This window comes from Ictalurus furcatus, chromosome 10 (genome assembly GCF_023375685.1).
Source record: "Ictalurus furcatus strain D&B chromosome 10, Billie_1.0, whole genome shotgun sequence".
Taxonomy (NCBI): Eukaryota; Metazoa; Chordata; class Actinopteri; order Siluriformes; family Ictaluridae; genus Ictalurus; species Ictalurus furcatus.
This window is the reverse complement of record NC_071264.1, coordinates 28,570,613-28,596,007: the sequence shown is the minus strand read 5'-3', so window position 1 is coordinate 28,596,007 and position 25,395 is coordinate 28,570,613. Positions and strand designations below refer to the sequence as shown.

Here is a 25,395-nt window from a genome sequence, read left to right as displayed (position 1 = left end):
TCTCTCTGTCTGTTTCTCTGCCTCACTCTCTCTCTTTCTGTCTGTCACTCTCTGCTCATCTCCCTGTCTGTCTCTCTGTCTAGCTTTCTGTCTCTCTATCTCTGTCTGTCTCTCTGTCTCTATCTGTCTTTCTCTGTCTCTCTTACTGTTTCTCTCTCTACCTCTGTCTGTCTCTCTGTCTCACTCTCTTTCTGTGTCTGTCTATCTCTGTCTGTCTCTCTGTCTATCTCTCTGTCTCTTTCTCTGTCTGTGTCTCTGTCTATCGCGCTGTCTTTTTCTCTGTTTCTCTCTCTGTGTCTGTCTCTCTGTTTATCTCTCTGTCTATCTCTCTCTGTCTGTCTCTCTGCCTAGTTCTCTCTCTGTCTGTCTCTCTGTCTATCTCTCTTTATCTCTCCCTCTTTTTCTCTTTGTCTCTCTTATTCTTTCTGGCTCTCTTCTCTTTCACTCACTCTTCTGTCTGTCTATCTTTATCTCTCGCTTCCTGTCTCTCTCTCTCTCTCTCTCTCTCTCTCTCTCTCTCTCTCTCTCCCCGTCTCTCGTTCCCCGTCTCTGTCCGTCACACTCTCGCTCATGATGCACATTCTAGAGAAAAGTGCACTCAGATCATTTTCAAACCTGATTAAATATTAGAAATGAAAATACGCAGCAGATTTTTTTCCCTCTCTCTTTTCCCCGAGAGTTTGAGGAAACTGCATCAGCAGCGATGTCACCCGTCGCCTTCAGAGATCCAGAGGTGCTGCAACCCTGCAGCCATGAGCAGACATTCTGTTTTGTTCTTTTACTTTATTACCCATGGGATATTAGACCATGCACAAGACGTGACGTTGGGAGACAATGCTGAACCTTCCTGTCGTTTTAGACCCTGATTACACTCGGTTACGCGTGCGTGTGTGTGTGTGTGTGTGTGTGTTAGAGGTGCGAAGGCTGCAGGAGTTGATGAGGAAGCTCCAGGCTGATGCTGTGTGTGAGGCTCAGAGCAGACAGGCTGACGTGGACGCTCTGGAGCTCAGAGTCAACGAACTGGAGGAACAACTCGAGGCGGCTCGTAGGCATTGTGTACAGAAGGAGCAGGTACACACACACACACACACACACACACACACAAACACATCGTAAGCAAAGGCTTGTAAGCAGACACAGAGTTTTGACAAGGCCAGCTTTTTCTCTTGCTCCGTGTAGTCAGCTACGTGTTTTATGAAAAATCCTAAATGTTCGCTCCTGCCCTTCAACAGTACATTCAAGGTTCATGTGTTTCAATGCCAACGAGCTTTAATTATTTGGATTTGGTTGGAGTTGAGAAATGCAGTCAATCACGTACTAGTAATGCAGCACCATCCGAGATCCGAGGTTTAACTCGCCCACGTGAGGAAATGCGGTTATATGAACTGCGAATGTCACCTGTTACACATCGGCGCCTTTTTTTTTTTTTTTTCACTTGTGTGACGAATAGACGTTAAGAAGAAACTCTTATCCAGGGTGTAAATAAGCGTGGGCGTGTCCCGCAGGCCGTGCAGAAAAGAGACGCGCTCCTGAGGCAGTCGGAGGCAGACCTGGTCCAGGCGCGAGATAAGATCCGAGGCAAGGCGGCGGAGGCAGAGAGGCACGCCGCCACCATTCAGGCTCTACAGGCAGACCTCCGGCAAGCCAAGAAAGAGAAGCGAGAGAGGGAGAACGAGTGCGGCAAGCTCCGCACGCAGCTGCTGCAGATCCGCGACGATCTGAAGGAGGCCCGGGGCAGCTGCAGAGACAGCGGTGAGAATGCCGGGCCATCGTATACCGTATGATTAGTTGTAAAATAGTAACTGTCGAATAAATATGTTGTACAATGACTGGACAGCATCCATACCCTATTTGCGTGCGTGTGTGTGCTGGCCTTCCAGCTCAGGAACTGGCTCGTCACGAGGAGAAGGTGCTACTGCTGGAGGGCGGGCATCAGCGAGCGCAGGAGCAGCTGGCGGAGCGAGTAGCCGAGGTGGTCCGGGCTGAGCAGATCCAGAGGAGACTTCATGCCGACCTCAGGAGAGTCCAACAAAGACTGGAATCCAGCGAGCAGGAGCTCCACGACTGCAGGTGCACTTCAAACACACACACAGACACACTCTCAATCGGTGAATATCGGCGTGACGTAAGTGCAGATTCAGATGAATCTCACATTCGGATGAATTCTGTACCACACGAACTGTAAAATAAAGAAAGCAGGTCCTCTCCACAATAATTTAACAGATTCGATTTTTCGGAGATGCTGAAATCCAATTCCCGCTCAGCCGCCAGAACATCTCCACGCACACGTGGTCGTCGTCGGTTCACGGCCTCACCTCGAGATCAGATGTTTAAACAATCGCGAGACGACACGCGGCAGCGTCTTAGCCAGCCGTTTGTCAAAGGTCACTTGTTCAGTCAGGCGTAGGAGCTAACGCTAAAGCGCCGCCGCCAGCCTGCCAATACGCATTACGCAGGATTTAGTAATTAAGCGATAGGCTGAGGACTAACCCGGGTGTTCGTGGGCCGTGGAGACGCGGCGAGGTCCCTGCAGCCATGCAGATAGGGGATTCTAATTGCCAGGGATATTGATCATCCTGGCGAGGGAATCGCGCCGGGGATCGATTAGCTGTTACCGTGGTCGGTTTGTCAATGAGCGAGAGAGAGAGAGCTGTATAAAGGAAAGCAGGGTTTTAAGCTCAGTTTCTCACACTCCCCTAATCGCAAAAATAATAATATACCTACCTCATCGTCACCCTCAGTCTCGTTCTCGCTTCCTAATCTTTTCTCAACTGTCTGAGTTCCAGTATCTTCTGAAAATATTCGCTATGCAGCGAAGACATTTGGGTTTGAGATGAGAAGACGAATATGAGACGACAGATCAGAATTTCGGCTTTCGTTTGCTCAGGTTTACGTCTACAGTAGACGTGTTAAACAGCTTAAAACATATGGCACCTTTGGTGGCAGACCACCCGATTTTTAGGTGAGCGAATGTGTAGGAACCGATAGTCTTAAAGTAAATAACACTTAATGTTTGGTCGCACTTCCCATTTGGCCGCACATCTTTTTTCAGGACATTCCAAACCGCTGTATCGGCCACGCCCAACGCGCGTGCAACGGCGCTGATCGACCTTCCCTCATTTCTTCTCCAGCTTCAAAATGGCTGCCGTTTCTCCCATAGACAGCTCTCTGGTCTTCATGTTGGTTTATCCTTTTTAACAAATGCCGCGTTCACAGCCGAAACCCAGGGCTCATACCAAGAGCAGACGTTCAGACGTTTGGGAACCCCTGCTGTAGCGCTTTTATCAGCAGGCACCGTCACATAGTACGGTAGATTGACGGAAATTCAGACAGAGATGTAGATCCGTGATGAACGAAGCAGAGCCGGGAGTGGCGAGGAAAAGGTTTCTGAGACGGCGTGATGAAGAAACCGTGACTCGACCGTCCTCTCCTGGGTGAGAAGAGAAACATCAGTACAGTGTACAGGTGTAGAAGAGTAAAGACCCAAACTGCTGAGACATTCAGCACGAGCAGATTGTGAATGAGTACAGAAGAGTCAGAAGATCTCGGCTGCAAAACTACACTATCCAGGCGATTATCCACTGAAACACGGGGCGCGAAACGTTCTTCGGAAGTGTAAATCTTCCGAGTGTCCACGCGCGACCAGCCACCGAGCGGAAAGTAGAACATCAGGATGAACGAGCGACACATCTGTACGTGGAGTGATTCTTACACGCCGTGCTCATTTTGAGTTGCTGATAAAAAGAGAACGAGGGCGAGAGATGGGACTTTAATTGGATTAGCCGCTCCAGCTGACGCTTCCTGAGCCGTGATTCAGGCCCTCATGCTCCATCGGTGGCTGAGCTCATCCTCCGCCCACCTCTAATTAGCTCCAGGGCTCGTTCATTAAACGTTTAAGCTTGCCTTGTCTGATTACAACCAACAACCTTTTTCTGCCGCGCTCACCGTTTCTGCACGGCATCGTGCTCCAATTAAGACAGAGTGAGCTTCCTCGAGCTTGATTAAACAGCGGGGAGAGAGAGAGAGAGAGAGAGAGAGAGAGAGAGAGAGAATTACAGCAAATTAGATGCTGTGGAGGAAGTGTGGACCGTATTGTGATAAGCGGTGGTGAAAATACAGCTTTTTCACAACACTCACACACTCTAGTCCTGTGATCGTGGAATGTTCTACACTCATTTCTCTTGTACAGATTTGAGTCTCATTTATGCACCAGAAATCCTATACACCGTGATATATATGTACAGGTATGATACTCCTAGTTTGGCCTGCAGGACTCAGGTGGAACAGGTGAAACTGGAGGCCAGCAGCAGCAGGCAGGCTCAGCTCAGCACCCAGCACGAGGCTTTACGGCTGCAGCAGGAGAACCAGGAGCTCCAGGACGAGCTGAGCAGCACCAAAGAGACCGTTACACACATGCAGGAGCAGGTAATCGCAACCTCGTCCTCATCCTCGTCGGACAAGGAAAACAGGAAGTTTTTGCCACCGTAAAACATCCCATTCGTCCGTGTTAATCAGTACTGACTTGCGTTAAAGCGGCCGTAAGCGATTTTGCTAGCTAGTGATAGCTGTCATCCGTTCATTCATTCATCTTCAGTAAGCGCTTTATCCTGGTTGTGAGACAGGAATACCCTGTTGCAGGGCATCACACACACACACATTCACACTGTCTGCTCTCTGCTCCCCACTGACTTTCTGTAGCTGTACATCCTCGATGCTACATACAAAATAGTTCCTTCATTATCAATAAAATGGCCAAATAGACTCGCACACATCGTTCATGATACATCTCTTCCAATTCTGCTTCATATACACCCACTTCTCATCTTAATTTTTTTCTAGATTACCCAGTTTTTTTTTCCCACCCAGAAACCATTATAGCATTTGCTCCCATTTCTGCATTACCTCATTGTGTGATATATTCAGACTCGGGCTAATGTGCATTAGCATAAGGACATTCTCTTCCAACTAAACAACCAAACACTGCTGTAAATCACTGTGGATAAGAGAGTATGGAAGATGCTGTGTGTGTGTGTGTGTGTGTGTGTAAGCTGAGGGAACAGTCAGTGATGGCTCAGGCTCTGCGTGTGGAGCTGGCACAGGAGCAGGCCCGGCAGCAGGAACAGCTGGATTGGGTACAGAGGACACGTCAGAGAGAGGACAGCCTGGAGGCTGAGAGAGATCAGCTCAGAACTGACCTAGAAACAGTCAGAAACCAGGTATACACACACACACACACACACACACACACACACACACACACACAGTATACACATACTATTCGTTTCACATAATCCATGTTTAAACATACGATTGTTAATCTATCAAGAAAAATAATTCACTGAAAATCTCTCCACCTTTACCCTTATTAAAAACAAACAAACCCGGATCTATGAATATGCATGTATATGCAAATTAGACACGCCCCCACGTCTTTCCAGTTTCATCAAAATGATCTAACTTGAGTAACTATTTCGCTCGCTCTCGTTCGTTACACGTGGCGGTGAGTGGAGTTTGGTTAAGAGAGTCTCGATCGTCGTTTTGCTCGCTGTTAAAATATATCACGTTACCATAACGACCACAATCTGTCCATCACCAGCATCAGCTAGCCTATTAATTAGCCTGCAAATACAAATACAGAGCTGTGAAACTCGTACATACCGTAACGACGCCCCCCTAAATCGGGAGCAATGGAAAAGATGTGTGTGTTAAATGGCAACATTTACATACAGACGTGTTTGCTGTTTATGGATATTTATAAAAATTGATGTTCATGCAGATTTGCATCTCATTAAAACAATGCTTTTTTTTTTTTTAATGAGATGTATGACATTTATTACTCTCCGGCCGTATTTCCACGGGTAATACCGTACCAATTCAATTAGGTTCCCTCCAAATCATAGTGTTTACTTCCAGATCACTCAGGGAATGATTTAGCTGAATGTGACCCAGACCTGCATAGATCCTGAAAATGTATTTATTTATTTTTCCCCCTCTCAAGAAGCGAAGCACATCAATCAGCTGACTGCTCATCTGTATGCGACTTAAATCTACATGTTTAATAGGTTTAACAGATCTGATGCGGTTCCTTACTCACTTACATCTGGAAATGTCTCTCCGTAATTCCAGTTTAATATCTGTCACTCATAACAGACTGTATCTGTCATCTGATCAGCGTGCGAGCAAATCCTCCCGCTGTCAGCTTTAAATAACGCTCTGGTACACGTGATAAAGACCCGAGATACCCCACGAGTGATTGTCACCTGTCGTTTTGTCTTTCGTTCTTTCTTTCTGTGTGTGTAGCTGCAGGAGCGGGTGTGTGAGCTACACAGCGCCACCCTCAGGCTGCAGGAGGAAGAGGCGGACAAGCGGACGCAGCTGCAGGAGAGAGACGCTCGCATCCAGACTTTCAGCCAAGAGGTTCACAGCTGCTTTAAAATAAACTTTCCTTAATTAATTGGGATCAGTGAAAAATGGGATCAAGTGTGTTACAGCGTTAAAGAGAACCAGCAGTGAATATGTTAAAATATATCCAACATTTTATACCTTATAGCCTGAAATACTCCCACTATTACTACTACTGTTACTACTACTATTACTATTAGTATTGTTACTACTACTACTATTACTATTGTTACTACTACTATTAGTTACTATTACTATTACTACTAGTATTATTACTACTACTGTTACTACTACTACTGTTACTACTATTACTACTACTATTACTATTACTACTAGTATTATTACTACTACTGTTACTACTACTACTGTTACTACTATTACTACTACTATTACTATTACTACTAGTATTATTACTACTACTGTTACTACTACTATTACTATTAGTATTGTTACTACTACTACTAGTATTATTACTACTACTGTTACTACTACTACTGTTACTACTATTACTACTACTGTTACTATTACTATTACTACTACTACTATTACTACTACTGTTACTACTACTACTGTTACTACTATTACTACTACTATTACTATTACTACTACTACTATTACTACTACTGTTACTATTACTACTACTACTACTATTACTACTACTACTATTACTACTACTGTTACTACTACTATTACTACTACTGTTACTATTACTATTACTACTACTACTACTATTACTACTACTACTATTACTACTACTATTACTATTAGTACTGTTACTACTATTACTACTAGTATTATTACTACTACTGTTACTACTACTACTACTATTACTACTACTGTTACTACTACTATTACTATTGCTACTACTATTACTATTGTTACTACTACTATTACTACTACTGTTAATACTACTATTACTATTACTACTACTATTACTACTACTACTATTACTACTGTTACTACTACTGTTACTACTACTACTATTACTACTACTGTTACTATTACTATTACTACTACTATTACTATTAGTACTGTTACTACTATTACTACTAGTATTATTACTACTACTGTTACTACTACTACTACTATTACTACTACTGTTACTACTACTATTACTATTACTACTACTATTACTATTGTTACTACTACTATTACTACTACTGTTAATACTACTATTACTATTACTACTACTATTACTACTACTACTATTACTACTGTTACTACTACTGTTACTACTATTACTACTACTATTACTACTACTACTACTACTGTTACTATTAATACTGTTACTACTACTACTATTACTACTAGTGTTACTACTACTTTTACCACTAATACTACTAATACTATTAGTACTAATACTACTCCTACTATTACCACTAATATTACTTCTACTACTATTACTATTATTAGTACTAATACTACTACTACTTCTACTGCTATTACTACTACTACTACTGTTGCTACTATTACTTTTGCTTCTACTAATATTACTAATACTATTATTACTATTGGTATTACTACTAATACTGCTATTACTATTACTTAAAGTGCTGCTGATGCTATTATTATTGTTAATAATAAAAACTGTTGTTAATAATAAATATTTATTATTGTTATTGTTATTATCATTATTATTGTTATTATTATTATTATTATTATTATTATTATTATTAATTGTATTAATGAAAGCCTCAGATTGGTTCTCAACTTAATACACAAGTCAACAGAAATAGAATAAATTCCTGACAGTGTGTGTGTGTGTGTGTGTGTAGCAGGCTGAGCGTAGTCAGGAGATGACACGCTTGCAGCAGCGGCTGATCCAGCGGGAAGAGAGAAACACAGAGCTGAGTACAGAGCTGCAGCAGCTGCGCAGTCAGAGCCGCCTCTCTCAGGACGAGGTGAGACGCCGCCTTCCTACGAGACACGTGACTCCAGAACACGTGGACGATTTGTGAACCGTAACTGTGTGAATTACATCACATCACGTCGTGTAGAACCCCTGTGTAACTGAGGTTTGCGTGTGATGAGTTCAGATCTCTGAGATACTCGCAGAAGAATCAACACGATGCTCACGTATAACACCAGTTACGGGCAATGAGACACACAGTCCAAAATACTATATATATATATCATACGAAACCAGTTTTCCTCATATTAGTTTTGATAGAGATTTTATAAGAGTAAAGCATAATGTTGATGAACTACTTGTTGAGACTCACCATCCAAACAAGGACCTCCAGGTGTAGTAAATCACAGCGTGGGTGCTAAACCAAAGTGTATGTATTGAACCAGACCGCCTGGTCTTCATAATGCTGTTTGCTTGGGTATGTTTTCTAGTAATCCCTGGGGTCTGCCAGAAACAGGTGTATGTTATGTTTTTTTGTTTGTTTGTTTTTTTTTAAACAGCAACAGGGTTCAATACTTATGCAATCGCAGCTTTTACTTTAGATGCGTGTAATATAGATTTGTCTGTTTTGTATAAAATCATGACACTTAATCTCGAATTAAGTCTCTGTTTCTGTTCACTACAAGATGTAGGGGGGTGAATACTTATGCAAGGTAGATGTCTCGCCGCTATAAATGAATATTAAATAGACAAAACTCAGCTGTATGTTCTCGTATTATCTCACACCGCGCTATGTTGAGCGGCCCGTTGTTTCCTCTGCGAGTTGTTGATGTGAATACGGTGCGGACGTCTGACACGGAGGATCGATCGGAGTGTGGAAGTGGAGTGAACTCCGGTCAGTTCAGTCATCTGGACTCTCTCTCTCTCTCTCTCTCTCTCAGCCTTCACATCATCCTCTTTAAGTGCTGTCAGTGTTGCGCGCTCGCAGGCCCACTCTCTGCCCTGCTTTAATTGGTCGAGGAAAAGCAGCCTTGTCATTTTGTGGTCAGCAAACTCCTCGGGCTTAAAAAAATAATAATAATAAAAATCAGGAGCAGAAACCGCATCCGGAGCCGCTTCTTCTCTGCCCCGATTGCAGGACTAATGACCGGTGCTGGGTGTGTGTGCCGTGTGTCAATTGTCTGTTTTCAGTTCTGCCATTTAAAAATAATTGCTCGTGCTGTAGCTGGACCGGCGCGAGGCCACTAATGATCACCGCTGGTTGTGCGGAACGCGGCAGCACGCAGGGGGAGTCGGAGCGAACCAATAATGAGAAAAGACCAGGAAGCTGTATTTCTACATGTTTGCATTTATAGCACTTCTCATTTTGAAGAGTGTGTGTGTGTGTGTTTGGACTGCCTGCCTATATATATATATATATATATATATATATATATATATATATATATATATATATAGACCAAATATTTTGTAATCATGTTTGTGTGCACAATTCTCTGTGTGCTTTCTGTGCCTATGCTTCTGTCATTGAACCTACACACACACACACACACACACACACACAGAGCGCTCTCACTACTTTAATTGCCTTTACTTTTTTCATTACCTTTATTGGCTCTCTTCTACATCGCACGTGCTCAGGGATTGTGTAAAGGTCATTGTGAGACCTTCTCGATATTCTCCCACACATTTTCCCGCTCTCTCTCTCTCTCTCTCTCTCTCTCTCTGTCTCTCTCTCTCTCAGAAACACACACACACACACACACACACAGACGAACCTGACTGTCTACCTTACACGTCTATGTCTCGTTATTAAAGACTGAGAATGTCTAGGATAATATTGCTGTGCAGTCAATTAAAAATGATTTCATGCTCATGTGGAATCTGGTATTTTATATATAATAATTCATACGCATAGTACATTAAATGGTCTGCACTTTCTCATTCACCCATTCACACACACACTTGGGAGCAACTCGGGGTTCGGTGCCGTGCCCAAGGACACTCGTGCGACGGGTTCTGGAGCCACAGCCGACCCCACGGCCGTAACCTTACAGCTACCGTATCTCTAGACACGTAAACAATTAAATATGATCAACGTAGGAAGACATGTTTATGTATTTACTTACTTATTTACACCCAGGAAACAACTATTGATGGGCTAGGAACATCTCTACATCTTTACCCTCGTTAACACTCCCCTCTGTCAGTCTAACACTTAGCTCAGCAGTTCGCTAGCTGCTAATAAAAATTCTCTAAATTGAAGTTGACATTTTCACACCGATTTATTTCACACCAGAGACACTTGTTAAATATACAGTCATCTTCCCATAACTATCGAGCTTATTTAGTGTCATTACAAACTGAGCTCTTTGTTTATATCCGTTTTTATACGGATTTATTGAGAGAGAGTGAATTTTTCTTTTCTTTTCTTTTTTACAGCTCAAAGAAAGATCTGAATACTGAGGACCCCGTTAGTAATTTCAGTATTAGTTCCTCGCCGCATGCGCACGACTCTGAAACAGACGAGTTTAGACGGTTCGACTTGATAACTCTCTTTACTTTCAGACTCGGGCGTTTGAGGGGCGTCTGGCGGAGTTAAACGGCCAGCTGGCGCGCTCTCAGCTCTGGGGTCAGCAGCAGCTCGTCACCCTGCAGTCCAGAGAGGAAGAACTGGTGCTCCTGAAGGTGGAGGTAGCCTCCCTCAGAGAGAACTACCGCTCCAAAGTAGCTCAGGTTAAACACACACACACACACAAGCTTTCTTCAGAAGCCTTCTGAAGCCTTCATGTTAACCCGTGTGTGTGTGTGTGTTGTACAGTTGGACACGTTACACACTGAGCTGGACTCTTTAGAACAGAAGTACAGGGCCGCTGTGAGTGAGGTGGAGGTGTTGAGGCAGGCGTTGGGCGACGCCCGTACTGATAGTTCCCGTCTGCACCGAGAGAGCGAGCTGGTGGTCACCAACGTCAACCAGTGGGTCAAAGAGCAAAAGTAAGATCTCATCACAGCTGGTCGAATACTTATACACTGCCAAGTGAAAATATCTCGAATGTGGTCAACGCTTGTAAACTGCGTCTCACCAGGCAGGCCAACGAGAAGCTCGGCCTCAAGATCAGAGACCAGAGCAAGAAGATCATCCACCTCACAGCTGAAAAAGAGTAAGAGCTGCTAGTGTTTTAAACAGTGTGTGTGTGTGTGTGAGAGATGAGTAGTGTCGTGCAGATGTAGAAACAAGTCGTTTCTTCTCCCAGTCATCTGCAGGAGAACTTGGAGAAGCTGCAGGCGGAGATCCGGTGGCTGAGGGCGGAGCTCGATGAGCAAAGAATGGAGGCAGAGAGATGCAAGGTATATTTACATCATATTTGTTTCTCTCTCTCTCTCTCTCAAACTTTCAGCTGTTTGCAATGAACAAATCAAACAAAAGCAATTCAAATGTGCTTCAAGTGGTTTCTCCAAATTCAACTGAAAATGCAACGTATAATGATTTCTCCAGTCTCAAAAGTATTCACCCCCCTGGATAGAATCCCTCACAACAGCACGAATATGCAGAACAGGTGTTGTCCCAAGCTAATCAAGGGCTTCATTAGTTGCAGCAGGTGTGCTTGAGCTGGAACACATGAAATACCTGAACTGGCTAGGGGTAGAAAAATTATTAAATACCTGGACGGAGCAGAAAACGGAAGATATTGATGGCTGCAAGCAGATTTCTGAGAAGGCAGGTTGTGAAAAACCCTCGAGTGACTGTAAAAGACCTGCAGCAAGACCTGGTGTAACAGACACTGAGGTTTCAGTGAGCACAGTAAGGCGTGTACTAAACGCAGAAGGTTTCCATGCCAGAACTCCAAGACGTTCACCGCTACTGACCCAAAAGCACAAGAAAAGTCGCTCAAAATCATATAAATAATCCACAGAAGTTTTGGGATTCTGTTCTGTGGAGCGATGAAATAAAACGGGAACTTTTCTGCATGATGGATCAGCTCACCGGTGCTCACCGGTATGTCTGAGGATGAAGAAAGAACACTCTGTCCACAGTCGAGCATGGTGGTGGCTCGGTGATGCTCTGCGGCTGCTTTGCATCCTCCGGCACTGGAAACCTGCAGCGTGTGGAAGGCGAGATGGGTTCACTGAAGTATCAGGAAGTCCTAGGAGAAAACTTCACACCGTCTGTGAGGAAGCTGAAGCTTGTGCATCATCGGACCTTCCAACAGGACGATGATTCTAAGTGTACCTCAAATTCCACCAAGGCTTGATTGCAGAAGAAGTTCTGGAAGATTCTACAGGGCCGTCACAGTCACCTGACTTGAACCCCATAGAAAATCTCTGGTGGGATTTGAAGAAGAATATTACTGAACTGGAGGCCGTTGCTCATGAGGAACGGGAGAAGATTCCTCAGGAACACTGCCAGAAGCTCTGCATCTCGTTTACAGCAGGTCATAACAGCGAAAGGAGCTCTACTAAGTACTAAAGATGCTCGCCATGAAGGGGGTGAATCATTTTGAGGCTGGAGAAATCATTATAAGTTGCATTTTCAGTTGAATTTGGAGAAACCACTTGAAGCACTCATCGTGTTGAACGATTTCATTTGCTTTTGTTTGCTGTGTTCATCGCAAACCGCTGAAAGTCCGTACGTTTTCACAATAAACCTGCAATGGGGGTCGAATCATTTTGATCGCACCTGTATATTTATAATCTTTTGTGGAGAAGGTTTTGGAAAGCGATTGAAAAGTCATTGGCGATGAACAAGTGACAGGAGAATGTTATTGCATCATGAAATGTTCCAGTATGCAAATCCAGGCCAAGAGGTTGGGGAAAGGATACATGTTAGATTGTGGGTGTTTTTAAAAAAAAAAAAAAAAAAATTATTAGCATATTCAAGAAAGTTGAATTTCGAACTGAGGTTAAAGTGTCATATCGTGCCGTGTTCATGTGCCGTTTTCTGTTTAACCGTTGCGAGGGGGCTTTGAAGTCAAGCAATTTTTGATTGAAGTCTTGAAAATGAAGTTTGGGTGAGTTTATGACCTCCACCGAGCAACTAAGGAGAATTCACGTCTCAACGTCTCGTCAAGAACAAAAGTTCTCCGTGTGTGTTGTTTAGCCAAAGAGTCTCTCTATTGTGATACTATGAAGTTGTTATATTTTATTGATGAATTTATTTATTGAGCGGTACTACTGCTATGACCTGGATGATTTACAACCTTCAGAGAGTTGTTCATGTACTATAATTGTGTTCACTGCTTTGTTAGTTTGTTTGTTTGTTTGTTTGTTGCAGGCGTTTCAGACCCAGAGCGTGAGTGAGCCGCTGCACAGCCGTCAGCCTCCTGCACTGTGAGTGTTCACACCATCACCACCACATCTCTTCATCTGACTCTGAGCTTTCAGACAGCATTTACAGTATATCTGTGATCTGTTCTTAAAAAAAGAAAAAAAAAATGTAAGAAATCCGGCACTTTTTGTGCTCCTGGTGTTGATGTCTGCTGTCTGAAATATGAAATAAAGACGTGTTTAAACTATTTCCGTCAGCCAAACCAAACTAAAATGTTCTGCAAAACTTTCAGAAAGGCTGATGATCTTTACACTTGTGTGAGTATGTTTATCATCCGTAAAGTGCAAAGCGCGTTCCCGACACGGCTCATTTGCATGTAGTGACGCCCACAAAACTCCATAAAAGGTCAAGTGCACAGACACCTGGGAGCATGAAATGAACAATCAGGGTAAAGGCTGAAAGGCAGAAGTGGAAGTTTGTTTAACTCTCTTTTTATGCCAATAATAATAATAATAATAATAATAATAAGCAATATTATCTTCTGTCAGCTGAGGCATTTGTTTACGGTTTGCGACTAAGCGGCATTTCTTTTGTCATAATTAAACGATTCGTTTTATTTATCGTAATTTACGGGTTTGTGTTGACTGGCTTTTTTATTTTTCTTATTCTTTAAATAATGCCAGGTGTTCTGGCATTAATTCTTAAGGCGCATTAAACGACTGGAGAGACTCCAATCTCTTCTATAATGCTGTTAGTAGTTTAGTTTTCTTTTATTATTTAGGCGTTTTATTTATTTTTTATCTTTTGTTACTTGGATAAGCAAACACCAAAGCTCACCTGTCTTCACTCTCGCATTTATCTACAGTATGAAACGTTCTCTGGATTGTCCATCTAGTGGAATCTTTCATCTCTTTGTGTGGAGCCCCTTCAGCCGAGATTCTTCTTTCAACCCTATGATTAAAAAAAAAAAAAAAAAAAAAGTTCAACGTTGAACCCTATTAGAAAGCTACGTAAAAAAGTTCGCGAGGAACCGTTTCTATTACGTGTGTGCCTTTTATCTTTAATAAACAGCGGTATGTGATGCACTAGGTCCATTAGGCAGCCGATTAAGCCCTGGCGTTTCACCGACGTGATTCTGCGCCATGGACATTCGCCTTATCTTCTCTAAAGATGTGTAATTGTAAAGGAGAACTTCGGAAAACTTTCTCTTTCGACATGGCAGACGCAAAATCGGCTTTTCCCTTAAGGATCTCCAACACGGCAGAACCCATTTGGGTTCTGGCCCGGTACCAGGTTCACTAACTGCTCCCATCACATCCTGTCTGCACACACACACACACACACACACACACCATCCCGTACCTTCATCCGTGTTAATGTCAGTGCTACACTTTACTAAACTTTACTGAGTTTCATGGGGGAAAATGGTTACTGGAGCATTAAGTGGATAATCACCCCGGAGACTGCGACTCTCTTGACTAATCATTCAGAGAGAGACAGAAACCAGAGAGCACAGGGATGGAAAATTATACACACACATTAACACACTCTGCTCGTTCAGTGTAGCCGTGTGACTAAATGAAGCTCAGTTAATGTTCGAGGACGTGCAGAAAGCCTGCAGGCCTGTAAGTAGAGAGAGACAGAGAGAGAGAGAGATTAAATTCGAACAAATATGGAAGTGAAGTGCTTGATTTGATTTTGAAGGCATCTCTTAATGTGACTATAATATAATACTTGCTTCCCCGTACAAAAGATAAGATAAGATATACGTTTATTGCCCCTGAAGGGAAATTCGTTTTGGACTCGTTTGTGTCCGTTCTGCAGTTTTACTAAACAACACAACAGCAATGAAATAAACATCTCTCAACACACAACTCTCATGTACATAAGACAGATGCGTATGTAAATACACCCATTCACTCATTCACGTCTACTCACAATGGTGGCAAATATTCGATATTGCCCAGCCCGTATATATAGCGTACATTGCACAAATAACATATTGCGTAACCCAAGTAGCCTAACCCAACCGTTACATTACATGCATACTGGCGTTGAAAAGGTTAATGGACACAGGCACAAATGAATGTTTATATCGGTTCAGCTTGCACTTTGGGACCCTGAATCTTCTACCAGAGGGTAAACGCTGAAATTCTGGGTAAAGTATATGGGTCGGATCAGACGCTAGTTTATTCCGCCTGTCTAATAACTGACTGCTCGTAGATGATCTGAAGGGGCGAGTGGTTTTTAACGCCCATAATCTTCAATAAGGTGAAAATGTAGGCAACGTTTTTGTCTTGACCCTCTTCTACAAACGTGATCTGGACAAGGCAGTGAACGGGTGGCATCTGAGGGTTACTGAGTTACTACAGAATGTGAGGAAGTGTTTGTTTGGGGCGTTCAGCTGTTTGAGTAAATTAAGCTCCGCCCCAGAAAGACTGATCGGCATGTGTCTGCTATATTGCTTACAAATCTCAAATCTCCTTATGCAAACTGAATTTCCCTTCAGTGGAACTACGAAGCCCAAACCTGTTCCAGCACGACGACGCTCCTGTGCACAAAGCGAGCTCCATGAAGACATGGTGCGTTAAGTTTGGAAGAACTCGAGTGTTCTAGACGCAACCCTCACCTCAACCCCACTGAACACCTTTAGGATGAAGTGAAACTGGAGCCTCCTCACATCAACATCAGCACCCGACCTCAACCTCACTAACGCTCTTGTAGCTGAACGAACACGAATCCACTTCGGAGGACGTCGACGACGTCTGCCACTAAAATAGCTGTTTTTCGCGAACCGTAAATCCGATCTAGCTGACATTTGTCGTGATAGACTGGGTTACTTTAAAAACATGGCCGCCATCTTTAGCCAATCAGGTTTCGTGAGGCATTTCAGAGGGTTAGCATTGAGTTACTGTCTTGAAGCTTGAACATTATGTTCATCTATGGTTTCTTTTGGTGTTCAGTGTAACGTGGGCGGCTGTGGATCAGGTGGTAGAGCGGGTCGTCCACTAATCGTAGGGTTGGAGGTTCGATTCCCGGCCCACGTGACTCCACATACCGAAGTGTCCTTGGGCGAGACACGGAACCCCAAGTTGCTCCTGATGGCAAGTTAGCGCCTTGCATGGCAGCTCTGCTACCATCGGTGTGTGTGTGAATGGGTGAATGAGAACCAGTGTAAAGCGCTTTGGATAAAAGCGCCATATAAGTGCGCTATTCACCATTTAACTTGGCAGTGGAACTGGCCACCAGGTGCTTGGACCCCGCAGATTGCTGCTTGAGGCTATATTTATAGAACAGCACATTCGGACACTGAGATCACTTGGTGATCGTTTAACTATTAATATCTCAACATGCACTATGGGACTAAGAATGTGAATCCTGATGCATGAGACATCTTGTTTTAGATTCAATTATTATTATTATTTTTTAAATCTCTTCTTTATTTTGGCATAAGGGTCTGCAAACTTTTGCCCTAAGCAGTTTATAGTCACTCTTTCCTTAAACTGCTGGCACTTTCCCTGCACGTTTTAAAGAGAAATAAAAAGAACATTGCTTTGATAAGATGCTTTCATCCAAAAAAAAAAAAAAGAAACAACCAACAACCCACTATTCATTAGCACTTTGCTCTTTCTGGTTCACTTGCTGTAACATCCCTCCGGCTGATAGAGAGCCTGTCCTGTTTATTTGGATATCAGGGAATAAAATATATATTTTTTTCAAACTCGTATTCTACGCTTTTCCAGGCAGAAGTTATATGCGGATGTGGCGTAAATGGTACTTGGGATTAGATTTTCAGAGCAGATTGCTGTTATTAGCGGGGGGGGGGGCAAAACACACAGCCGTCTTACTGGGAGGCAATCTATTTTCTTTTCACACAGGGCCGGAGCAGCTCTTAATGCAGTGAAGCAAAAGTGCTTCGGTCCGCAACCTTTCACGCCTTCACCTCCTTTATGTGGTTGAATAGTTAATAACTCTGATTTGCCTTTGAAAGCGTGTGCTGTGGGGCCCGTTCATCTGTCGGGCCCGCGTTCTCCTGCTCGCGTTCTCCTCAGCCGTCCTCTTCTTACACCGTGTGTGACATTTGTACTTTGATCTTTTTTTGCCTTTCTGACTTTTAAGGGCCCACTTTATCCAAAACTGGGATAAATGGTAGACCTAGAGTGCTGTAGACTCCATCTTGAGTTCATTTCTCAACTTTCCTCCCTCCCTCCTTCCCTCTCTCTCTCTCTCTCTCTCTCTCACGCACACACACACACACACTCATGCGTCTGATCTCATCAGTGTGTTTGGTGTACTCAGACCCCCGTGTGAATGTGACCCTCCCTAATTGTGCCTCACGCTCATTTGCTCGCGCCACATGAGGTCCTGATTGCTTATTTATTCTCCTCAGGGCTCCTCTTGGACATTAGAATGATTGACTCGTTTCATTCAGTGCACATTTATCAAGCTTTATTTGATAAGCTTTGCTTTCCTGGGTATCCACAAACGCCTCATTCTCGCACTCCAGAATTCATAACGCACCGCTGCGGACTGTTATTCACACGCCTAATTGTTTCTCCGGCTAATTATATGCGAGCGCGAATAATTTTGCATGCACAAAACCTGTTTATCCCGGGCGGAATTAGCGGGCACAAAAGGGCAGGCATTAGCAAAGCTGCAGGAGTAGTCAAAGAGCCGATTGTGTATGCAAAGCTGCCAGATAGGACGACAACTTCGGAAACAAGAGACCGTGACGGTTTAAAGATTTTTTTTTTCTTCTTCTTCTTCTTTTAAAAAACGGTCATTTATATGCAGCCCTGGTTTAAAGGAAGAAAAGATGCATAGTTTGTTAATTGACTGGTTTTTGTTTGTTTGTTTGTTTTGCTGCAAGTCTGTGCTACAGAGAGCTCATTACACCCGAGGAAGCTGATGATCTCCGCTGTGACATTTGACTGTTTGCACTTGTGTCCAGCAGTGACGTGGCCTCAGGGGCTACACGAGATCCAGAGAGCTGCAGGGAGGTAAAGAGGCAGGGCAGGCTAGCAGACAAACCAAACCATGCTGGAAGGGTAGGTCAGGCTGACAGGAACAGGAAAGAGTCGACCAGCATGATGCTGAATGTGACGAGCAGCTCTGAGAGCATAGACCATACCCGTATTGTCACTAAAATTGGACTCCGTGAACGGCAAAATGTACGCGAAGCGTAAAGACGTGTTTGCTAAATGCTTAGACGAGGTTGTTAAATTCACGAATTTGTGCGCATGGCTGCTGAATTCATAGACGAGTTTGCTAAATTTATATTCAGGGTTGCCGAATTCATGAATTCATAGACGAGGTGGCTAGATTTATAGATGAGGTATCTGAATTCATGAATTTGTGCAAAAGGTTGATAAAAATTCATTTTGATAAAAATTCATAGGGTTGTTAAATTTATAGGTGAGGTTGCTATGTTCATGCGTTTCTATACGGGATTGATAAATTCATAAACAAGGTTGCTGGATTGATGAATTTGTATCAGTCTAAGACCTGTATCTTGTGTAAATCATACACGAGGTTGTTAAATTTACGGATGGGGTTGCTAAATTCATTCCTTCCTTTTAGAGGTTTCTAAATTCATAGACAACACTGCAAAATTCTGAGGTGAGGATGCTGAATTCCTATAAAAGCTGGCTAACTTCATAGGTGAGGTTGCTTAATTCATAGATGAGGTAGCTATATTCCTATAAAGGGTAGCTAAATTCATAGATGAGGTTGCTTAATTCTGCATTGATTCATCTACAAGCTTGCTAATTTCATAAGTTTGTAGATGCAGTGGCTAATTTCATGAATTAATATACAGTGGATCTCAAAAGTCTACACACCCCTGTTAAAATGGCAGGTTTTTGTGATGTAAAAAAAAAAAGACTGTTTCCATCCTCAGTCAGAAATTACAACGTGTAAAATTTAAGTGAAACCCAATGCAACCAGGTTATTGTAACTTTTTTATGTAAAATAATTTCTGATCGTCATTTTTATACATCGTAATCAACATTGATGGTGGAAAAACATTCTGACACAATTTATCTTGGCTTTATTTTTTTTTACATCACAAAAATCTGCCAGTTTAACAGGGGTGTGTAGAATTTTTATACCTGTTGTACCATGTTGCTCAATTTGTAGATGAGGTTGCTAATTTCATGATTTTGTATATAAAACATTGCTAATTTCATGATTTTGTATATAAAACATTGCTAATTTCATGATTTAGTATATATAAAACGTTGCTAAATTCATGATTTGGTATATAAAACATTGCTAAGTTCATGATTTGGTATATAAAACATTGCTAAATTCATGATTTGGTATATAAAACATTGCTAAGTTCATGATGTGGTATATAAAACATTGTTAAGTTTATGATTTGGTATATAAAACATTGCTAAGTTCATGATGTGGTATATAAAACATTGTTAAGTTTATGATGTGGTATATAAAACATTGCTAAGTTCATGATTTGGTATGTAAAACAGTGCTAAGTTTATGATTTGGTATATAAAACATTGTTAAATTCATGATTTGGTATATAAAACATTGTTAAGTTCATGATTTGGTATATAAAACATTGCTAAGTTCATGATTTGGTATATAAAACATTGCTAAGTTCATGATTTGGTATATAAAACATTGCTAAGTTCATGATTTCGTATATAAAACATTGTTAAATTCATGATTTGGTATATAAAACATTGTTAAATTCATGATTTGGTATATAAAACATTGTTAAATTCATGATTTGGTATATAAAACATTGCTAAGTTCATGATTTCGTATATAAAACATTGTTAAATTCATGATTTGGTATATAAAACATTGTTAAATTCATGATTTGGTATATAAAACATTGTTAAATTCATGATTTGGTATATAAAACATTGCTAAGTTCATGATTTCGTATATAAAACATTGTTAAATTCATGATTTGGTATATAAAACGTTAAATTCATGATTTGGTATATAAAACATTGCTAAGTTCATGATTTCGTATATAAAACATTGCTAAGTTCATGATTTCGTATATAAAACATTGCTAAGTTCATGATTTGGTATATAAAACATTGTTAAATTCATGATTTGGTATATAAAACATTGCTAAGTTCATGATTTGGTATATAAAACATTGTTAAATTCATGATTTGGTATATAAAACATTGCTAAGTTCATGATTTGGTATATAAAACATTGCTAAGTTCATGATTTTGTATATAAAACATTGTTAAATTCATGATTTTGTATATAAAACATTGTTAAATTCATGATTTTGTATATAAAACATTGCTAAGTTCATGATTTTGTATATAAAACATTGTTAAATTCATGATGTGGTATATAAAACATTGCTAAGTTCATGATGTGGTATATAAAACATTGTTAAATTCATGATTTGGTATATAAAACATTGCTAAGTTCATGATTTTGTATATAAAACAATGTTAAATTCATGATTTGGTATATAAAACATTGCTAAGTTCATGATTTGGTATATAAAACATTGCTAAATTCATGATTTGGTATATAAAACATTGCTAAGTTCATGATGTGGTATATAAAACATTGTTAAATTCATGATTTGGTATATAAAACATTGCTAAGTTCATGATTTCGTATATAAAACATTGCTAAGTTCATGATTTCGTATATAAAACATTGTTAAGTTCATGATTTCGTATATAAAACATTGCTAAGTTCATGATTTGGTATATAAAACATTGTTAAATTCATGATTTGGTATATAAAACATTGCTAAGTTCATGATTTGGTATATAAAACATTGTTAAATTCATGATTTGGTATATAAAACATTGCTAAGTTCATGATTTGGTATATAAAACATTGCTAAGTTCATGATTTTGTATATAAAACAATGTTAAATTCATGATTTGGTATATAAAACATTGCTAAGTTCATGATTTGGTATATAAAACATTGTTAAGTTCATGATTTCGTATATAAAACATTGTTAAATTCATGATTTGGTATATAAAACATTGCTAAGTTCATAGACCAGGTTGCGAAATTCCTGTACGAGTTTGCTAAAGTCATAGTTGATGTTACTGAATTCATTGTCTTTGTTTTTTTTCTTGACATTTTCTGCTTTCCAAAGAAAATTCTTGATAAAAGATGCATCTTCGGTTTTTCCTGCCACGTTTCAGATCGGGAATCTTCAGCCCTCCGCGGGAGAACGTGAGCAGGAAGAAGCCTCTGGCGGTGCGGCCGGAGCGGAGCTGAGGTGCGTGTGCAGAGCCACGCCCGGATCCAGTTTCGCCGCTGAAGTGGCCCGGCGAGTCGCTCGAAGGGCACTGGAGAGAAGAGCCCTGCGCAGGGCACACGGCTGGGAGTTTACACCACAGCGCTCACTGAATGTACAACATCTCAGGGCTTCTCTGTGACACTGAGACTCTTTCTAAAGTAATACAGGATTGATGGAGAAAAGATCTGAATAGAACTGATGGAGAATTGGGTTTGTTTATACCTCTGTTTATTTTATAAACCTGTTAAACTTGAATAATATCATGATGCGTTATGATAGATGATATAAGATAATGGCGTTTTTTCTTTAGCGGCGAAAAAACGAGCGTGGTTTTCATTCTTCAGAACGGCAGGCGCCCGAGTGTCAGTGTGTGTTAATCATCTCCAAACTTGTTTTGCTCTGAGGTAAGTGAAGACATGAGCCGTTATTGCAGCTTTCTGCGTGTTTGTTCACTGCGGTGATATTTAATGTAATTTTTTTTTTTGACGTTTGTCATAAAATTTTCTCGGAGGCTTCGAGATGAAAACTTTTCAAACCTGGAGGGATTTGAAAACCTTTAGGGAAGGATTTTTCTTTTTTATTTTTAAACACATCTAGTGTCTGTTTTTACGTCTGATCTTTTTTTTGTTTGTTTCTTTGAACATAAATCCGACAGTTTGTGTGAAGTTACCGGTGTTTCGTGTGACATTTTGTTTGTTCACGTAACTGTAGTGTGTAAAGCGTGTCATATTTGTGACGAATCATGTGTCGATCGTTTATATTTACATTAACGTCACGTCACGCTCGAGCTCGAGCCGGGACTGCCCCGTAGGCTCGGGGCCTGGGCGAGGCGTAACCACGTGATCTCCGAGACGTCATCTCAGCACGAAGACACCGTCCTGCTTTTTTTTTTTTTGCTCTGGCAAAATCAATAAACAACATTCTCTCTCACCCAGCACTCAATACACAACACTTAAGGTGTCTCTGAAAAGTAAAGAACGCCAATAATTGTTATTAATGCCCTGAAATTTCCCAGAGCGCAGCGTTTAAGGCTAATTCTGTCATTCTGGGTTACTGTCAATCCTGTACACTTACTGCGACTTTAAATGCTACTTCCAATAATCATCATAACTATTATTATTTATTATTATTGTTATAACGCATCCATCTTGAATCTGATGGCGAGTGACATATTACGACGTTATCCCATTAGTCATGAGAATAAAACACTTCAGGATGTGCTTTTATAGGAAACTAATCAACAATCAGGTTCGTTATTTTCCTGGAATAGTTTTCCCCCTGAAGTGTTTTATTCCTCTTATACCGCAGCACTTTGCCAGCGATGACATCTTTCGATTAAAGACACGTCGTACGTTTTGTGCGTTTATAGTTCAACGTGCGTTAAAGTTCCCTGAAACGACTTGGTTCCTGGTAAACGGCGTGTTCTCTCACCGGGCCCCTTTTTTTTAAATTATTATTTATTTATTTTTTCATTTTTACTCCTCCGTCCTGAAGATGTCGGAAAACGTAGTTACAGCTTCAGCGCCGACGCTGGAGAACTCCTTACAGATCGACGGATACGCACATCCTTTGATGCGTCTCTATACAGCGTCCACCGTACAGTTCCCTGCGAATGAGCCGTTACTGTGTGGAGTTACGTTTGTGCCAAAAGCGTTGGACGTAAAATATAGAAAGAAGAGAAAAAAACACTGAAACTGAAAACGCTGAAATCCGTGGAGACAACGTAACACGGTCTTCAAATAAACCGGACCTGGAAGTAGACACTTCAATGGCGTGGATTTCGGAAGAGCGTTCTGGATGCGTTTGTACTCTGTATTGGAAATCGCTTACTTACTCAGCTAGTATATTATCTTGCAATTAATATTTCTCCATCGGAATCTCACTAGCCAATGAGAGTGAATCACTGTTAAGCCCCGCCTACACAAACGAAAAATTTTTTAAAAAGCGTGTCGCAGCGTGTTCATAAACCACGATTAGCAAAAAGGAAGCTGTTAACGAAGAACGCTGCTTATTCGAAGACCATGCCACGTTTTTGCCACCGAGTTCATTGTTTTTCTTGGAAAAAAAACAAAAAACGTTACATTCAATACTTTTGGGCACAAATTTAATTCCATAAACAAGCACGAAACCAGGAGTTCAGCGGTGCTGTGGTATAAATGAAAATAATGGTCAGTGCTTTATGAGGTGATGAACAAACTGAGATTCTTATAGGAGATAATCCGGTCCGAGTGAATGAGCTGAGGGATAGAGGTGGTGCGCTGGTGATTTGGGGATTGATCACTACCCTTAACCAGGTAATCTAGTAGTATGAGAATGTTTCACGTTTGTGGCCTTTCGCTTCTAGGAATGTCTTTGCTCATAAATGTATGTGTGTGTGTTTTTTAAAATAATTATTATTATTTTACCGTAACCCTGCGCCTCGTTTGGGTTTCTGTGCTCATGAGCAGGTCGTTTAATGGCTGTAGAGAGATTCTGCAGGATCGGTGCTTACACCGCTTTCTAAAAAAAAATCCCATTAAGCGAAAGTCACAGGCAGCAGGGACGGAAGAGACGTGCGAGACGAGGATCAGGCTGCAGTTATGTCTTGAGCAGACCTCAGATGGAGTCGTGCTGTAATTGGATCCCAGAAGGCTGTTCATTACTGGGAGGCAACAGACAGGTATTGTAGACGGAAAGAAAGAAAGGCTCGTTATCTTTATCAGGACGTTACGTTACAAGACCGGGGGTAATTAAAAGTGCGGCCGACACTTTGGGGTGTCCCCCCGCCCCCTTCCTCCTCATCTAGTGCGTTTGTGCCGTTATTAGGTTTGTAATCACATTTGCTGAAGTGTTTGGACGGAGACACACAAACCCTCCTCCCTCTGTACCAAACCGCATCGGAGTCAACAGGCTCGAGCATCTCGGATCCTCTCAGAAGTCCGGTTTTACTCTTAATCCTCCGACTCGCATCCCCGGTGACACGCGCGCCATTTTAATTCCTTTCATCGCCACAAAGGCCTCCAGCATAAATCGCTTACAAAGGTGACGCCTGCCACCGTCATGCAGTCAAGGGATTTCGCAAATGTCAGCCTGCGCTACAAGATTTGTCCCAATTAAACGAGTGCAGGAGACCATTTCCAATCTTCACAAGACCGTCTTTAAAAGAACGACTTAATGAAACCTTGCTCTCGATGTACAGAGGCAGAGAAGAGTCAGAAAAATAAAACGGGGGCGTTTTAACCTCCTTCTCGCCGAGGCCCGCGTACAAGCCAGTACTACTACTGAGATTTAAATCTGACTCGTCTATCCATGAACCATCCGTTAATGTTACCGAGTGGAGAGACTGAATAACGGCTGCGGGATAAGTGGAATAAACCACATGCAAAAGTGGATGTGCTGTTATAGGATTATTTTCCTGAGGTGTTTTATTCAACTTATACCACAGCAATCACCTCACCAGCCTAGCTTTTTTTTTTTTTTCTTCCCTCCCTGTTTCTTAAAGTTAATAAAATTAAAGAAAGCGTGGCTCGTCAGTCACAGCGATGACGTATTAAAACAAAACAAGCACATTATTATAAAACCTTCATTTCAATTACAGCTGCGTACAGCTAGTCAGAGCTTCTGTTACAGGAA

General features: G+C 41.5%; 1 protein-coding gene across 12 annotated transcripts in view; it reads left to right on the top strand.

Annotated features, from left to right (window-relative positions):
- The window catches only part of LOC128613895 (centrosome-associated protein CEP250), a 178,226-nt gene extending 154,044 nt beyond the window's left edge, over nt 1–24,182 (top strand). For 8 of the 12 annotated variants that reach the window (XM_053635059.1, XM_053635061.1, XM_053635060.1 and 5 more), the window contains 13 exons: nt 914–1,071; nt 1,506–1,752; nt 1,881–2,070; nt 4,272–4,425; nt 5,049–5,216; nt 6,301–6,417; nt 8,178–8,303; nt 10,820–10,987; nt 11,073–11,245; nt 11,338–11,412; nt 11,506–11,599; nt 13,524–13,579; nt 21,686–24,182. In XM_053635059.1, the coding sequence (XP_053491034.1) occupies nt 914–1,071; nt 1,506–1,752; nt 1,881–2,070; nt 4,272–4,425; nt 5,049–5,216; nt 6,301–6,417; nt 8,178–8,303; nt 10,820–10,987; nt 11,073–11,245; nt 11,338–11,412; nt 11,506–11,599; nt 13,524–13,579; nt 21,686–21,761 (1,802 nt within the window). In that variant the 3' untranslated portion in view covers nt 21,762–24,182. Of the gene's footprint in view, nt 1–913; nt 1,072–1,505; nt 1,753–1,880; nt 2,071–4,271; nt 4,426–5,048; nt 5,217–6,300; nt 6,418–8,177; nt 8,304–10,819; nt 10,988–11,072; nt 11,246–11,337; nt 11,413–11,505; nt 11,600–13,523; nt 13,580–18,387; nt 19,197–21,685 lie in introns of those variants that run through there. The other 4 variants (XR_008386954.1, XR_008386956.1, XR_008386955.1 and 1 more) reach the window with 4 other exon arrangements.
- Nucleotides 24,183–25,395: the final 1,213 nt, after the last annotated feature.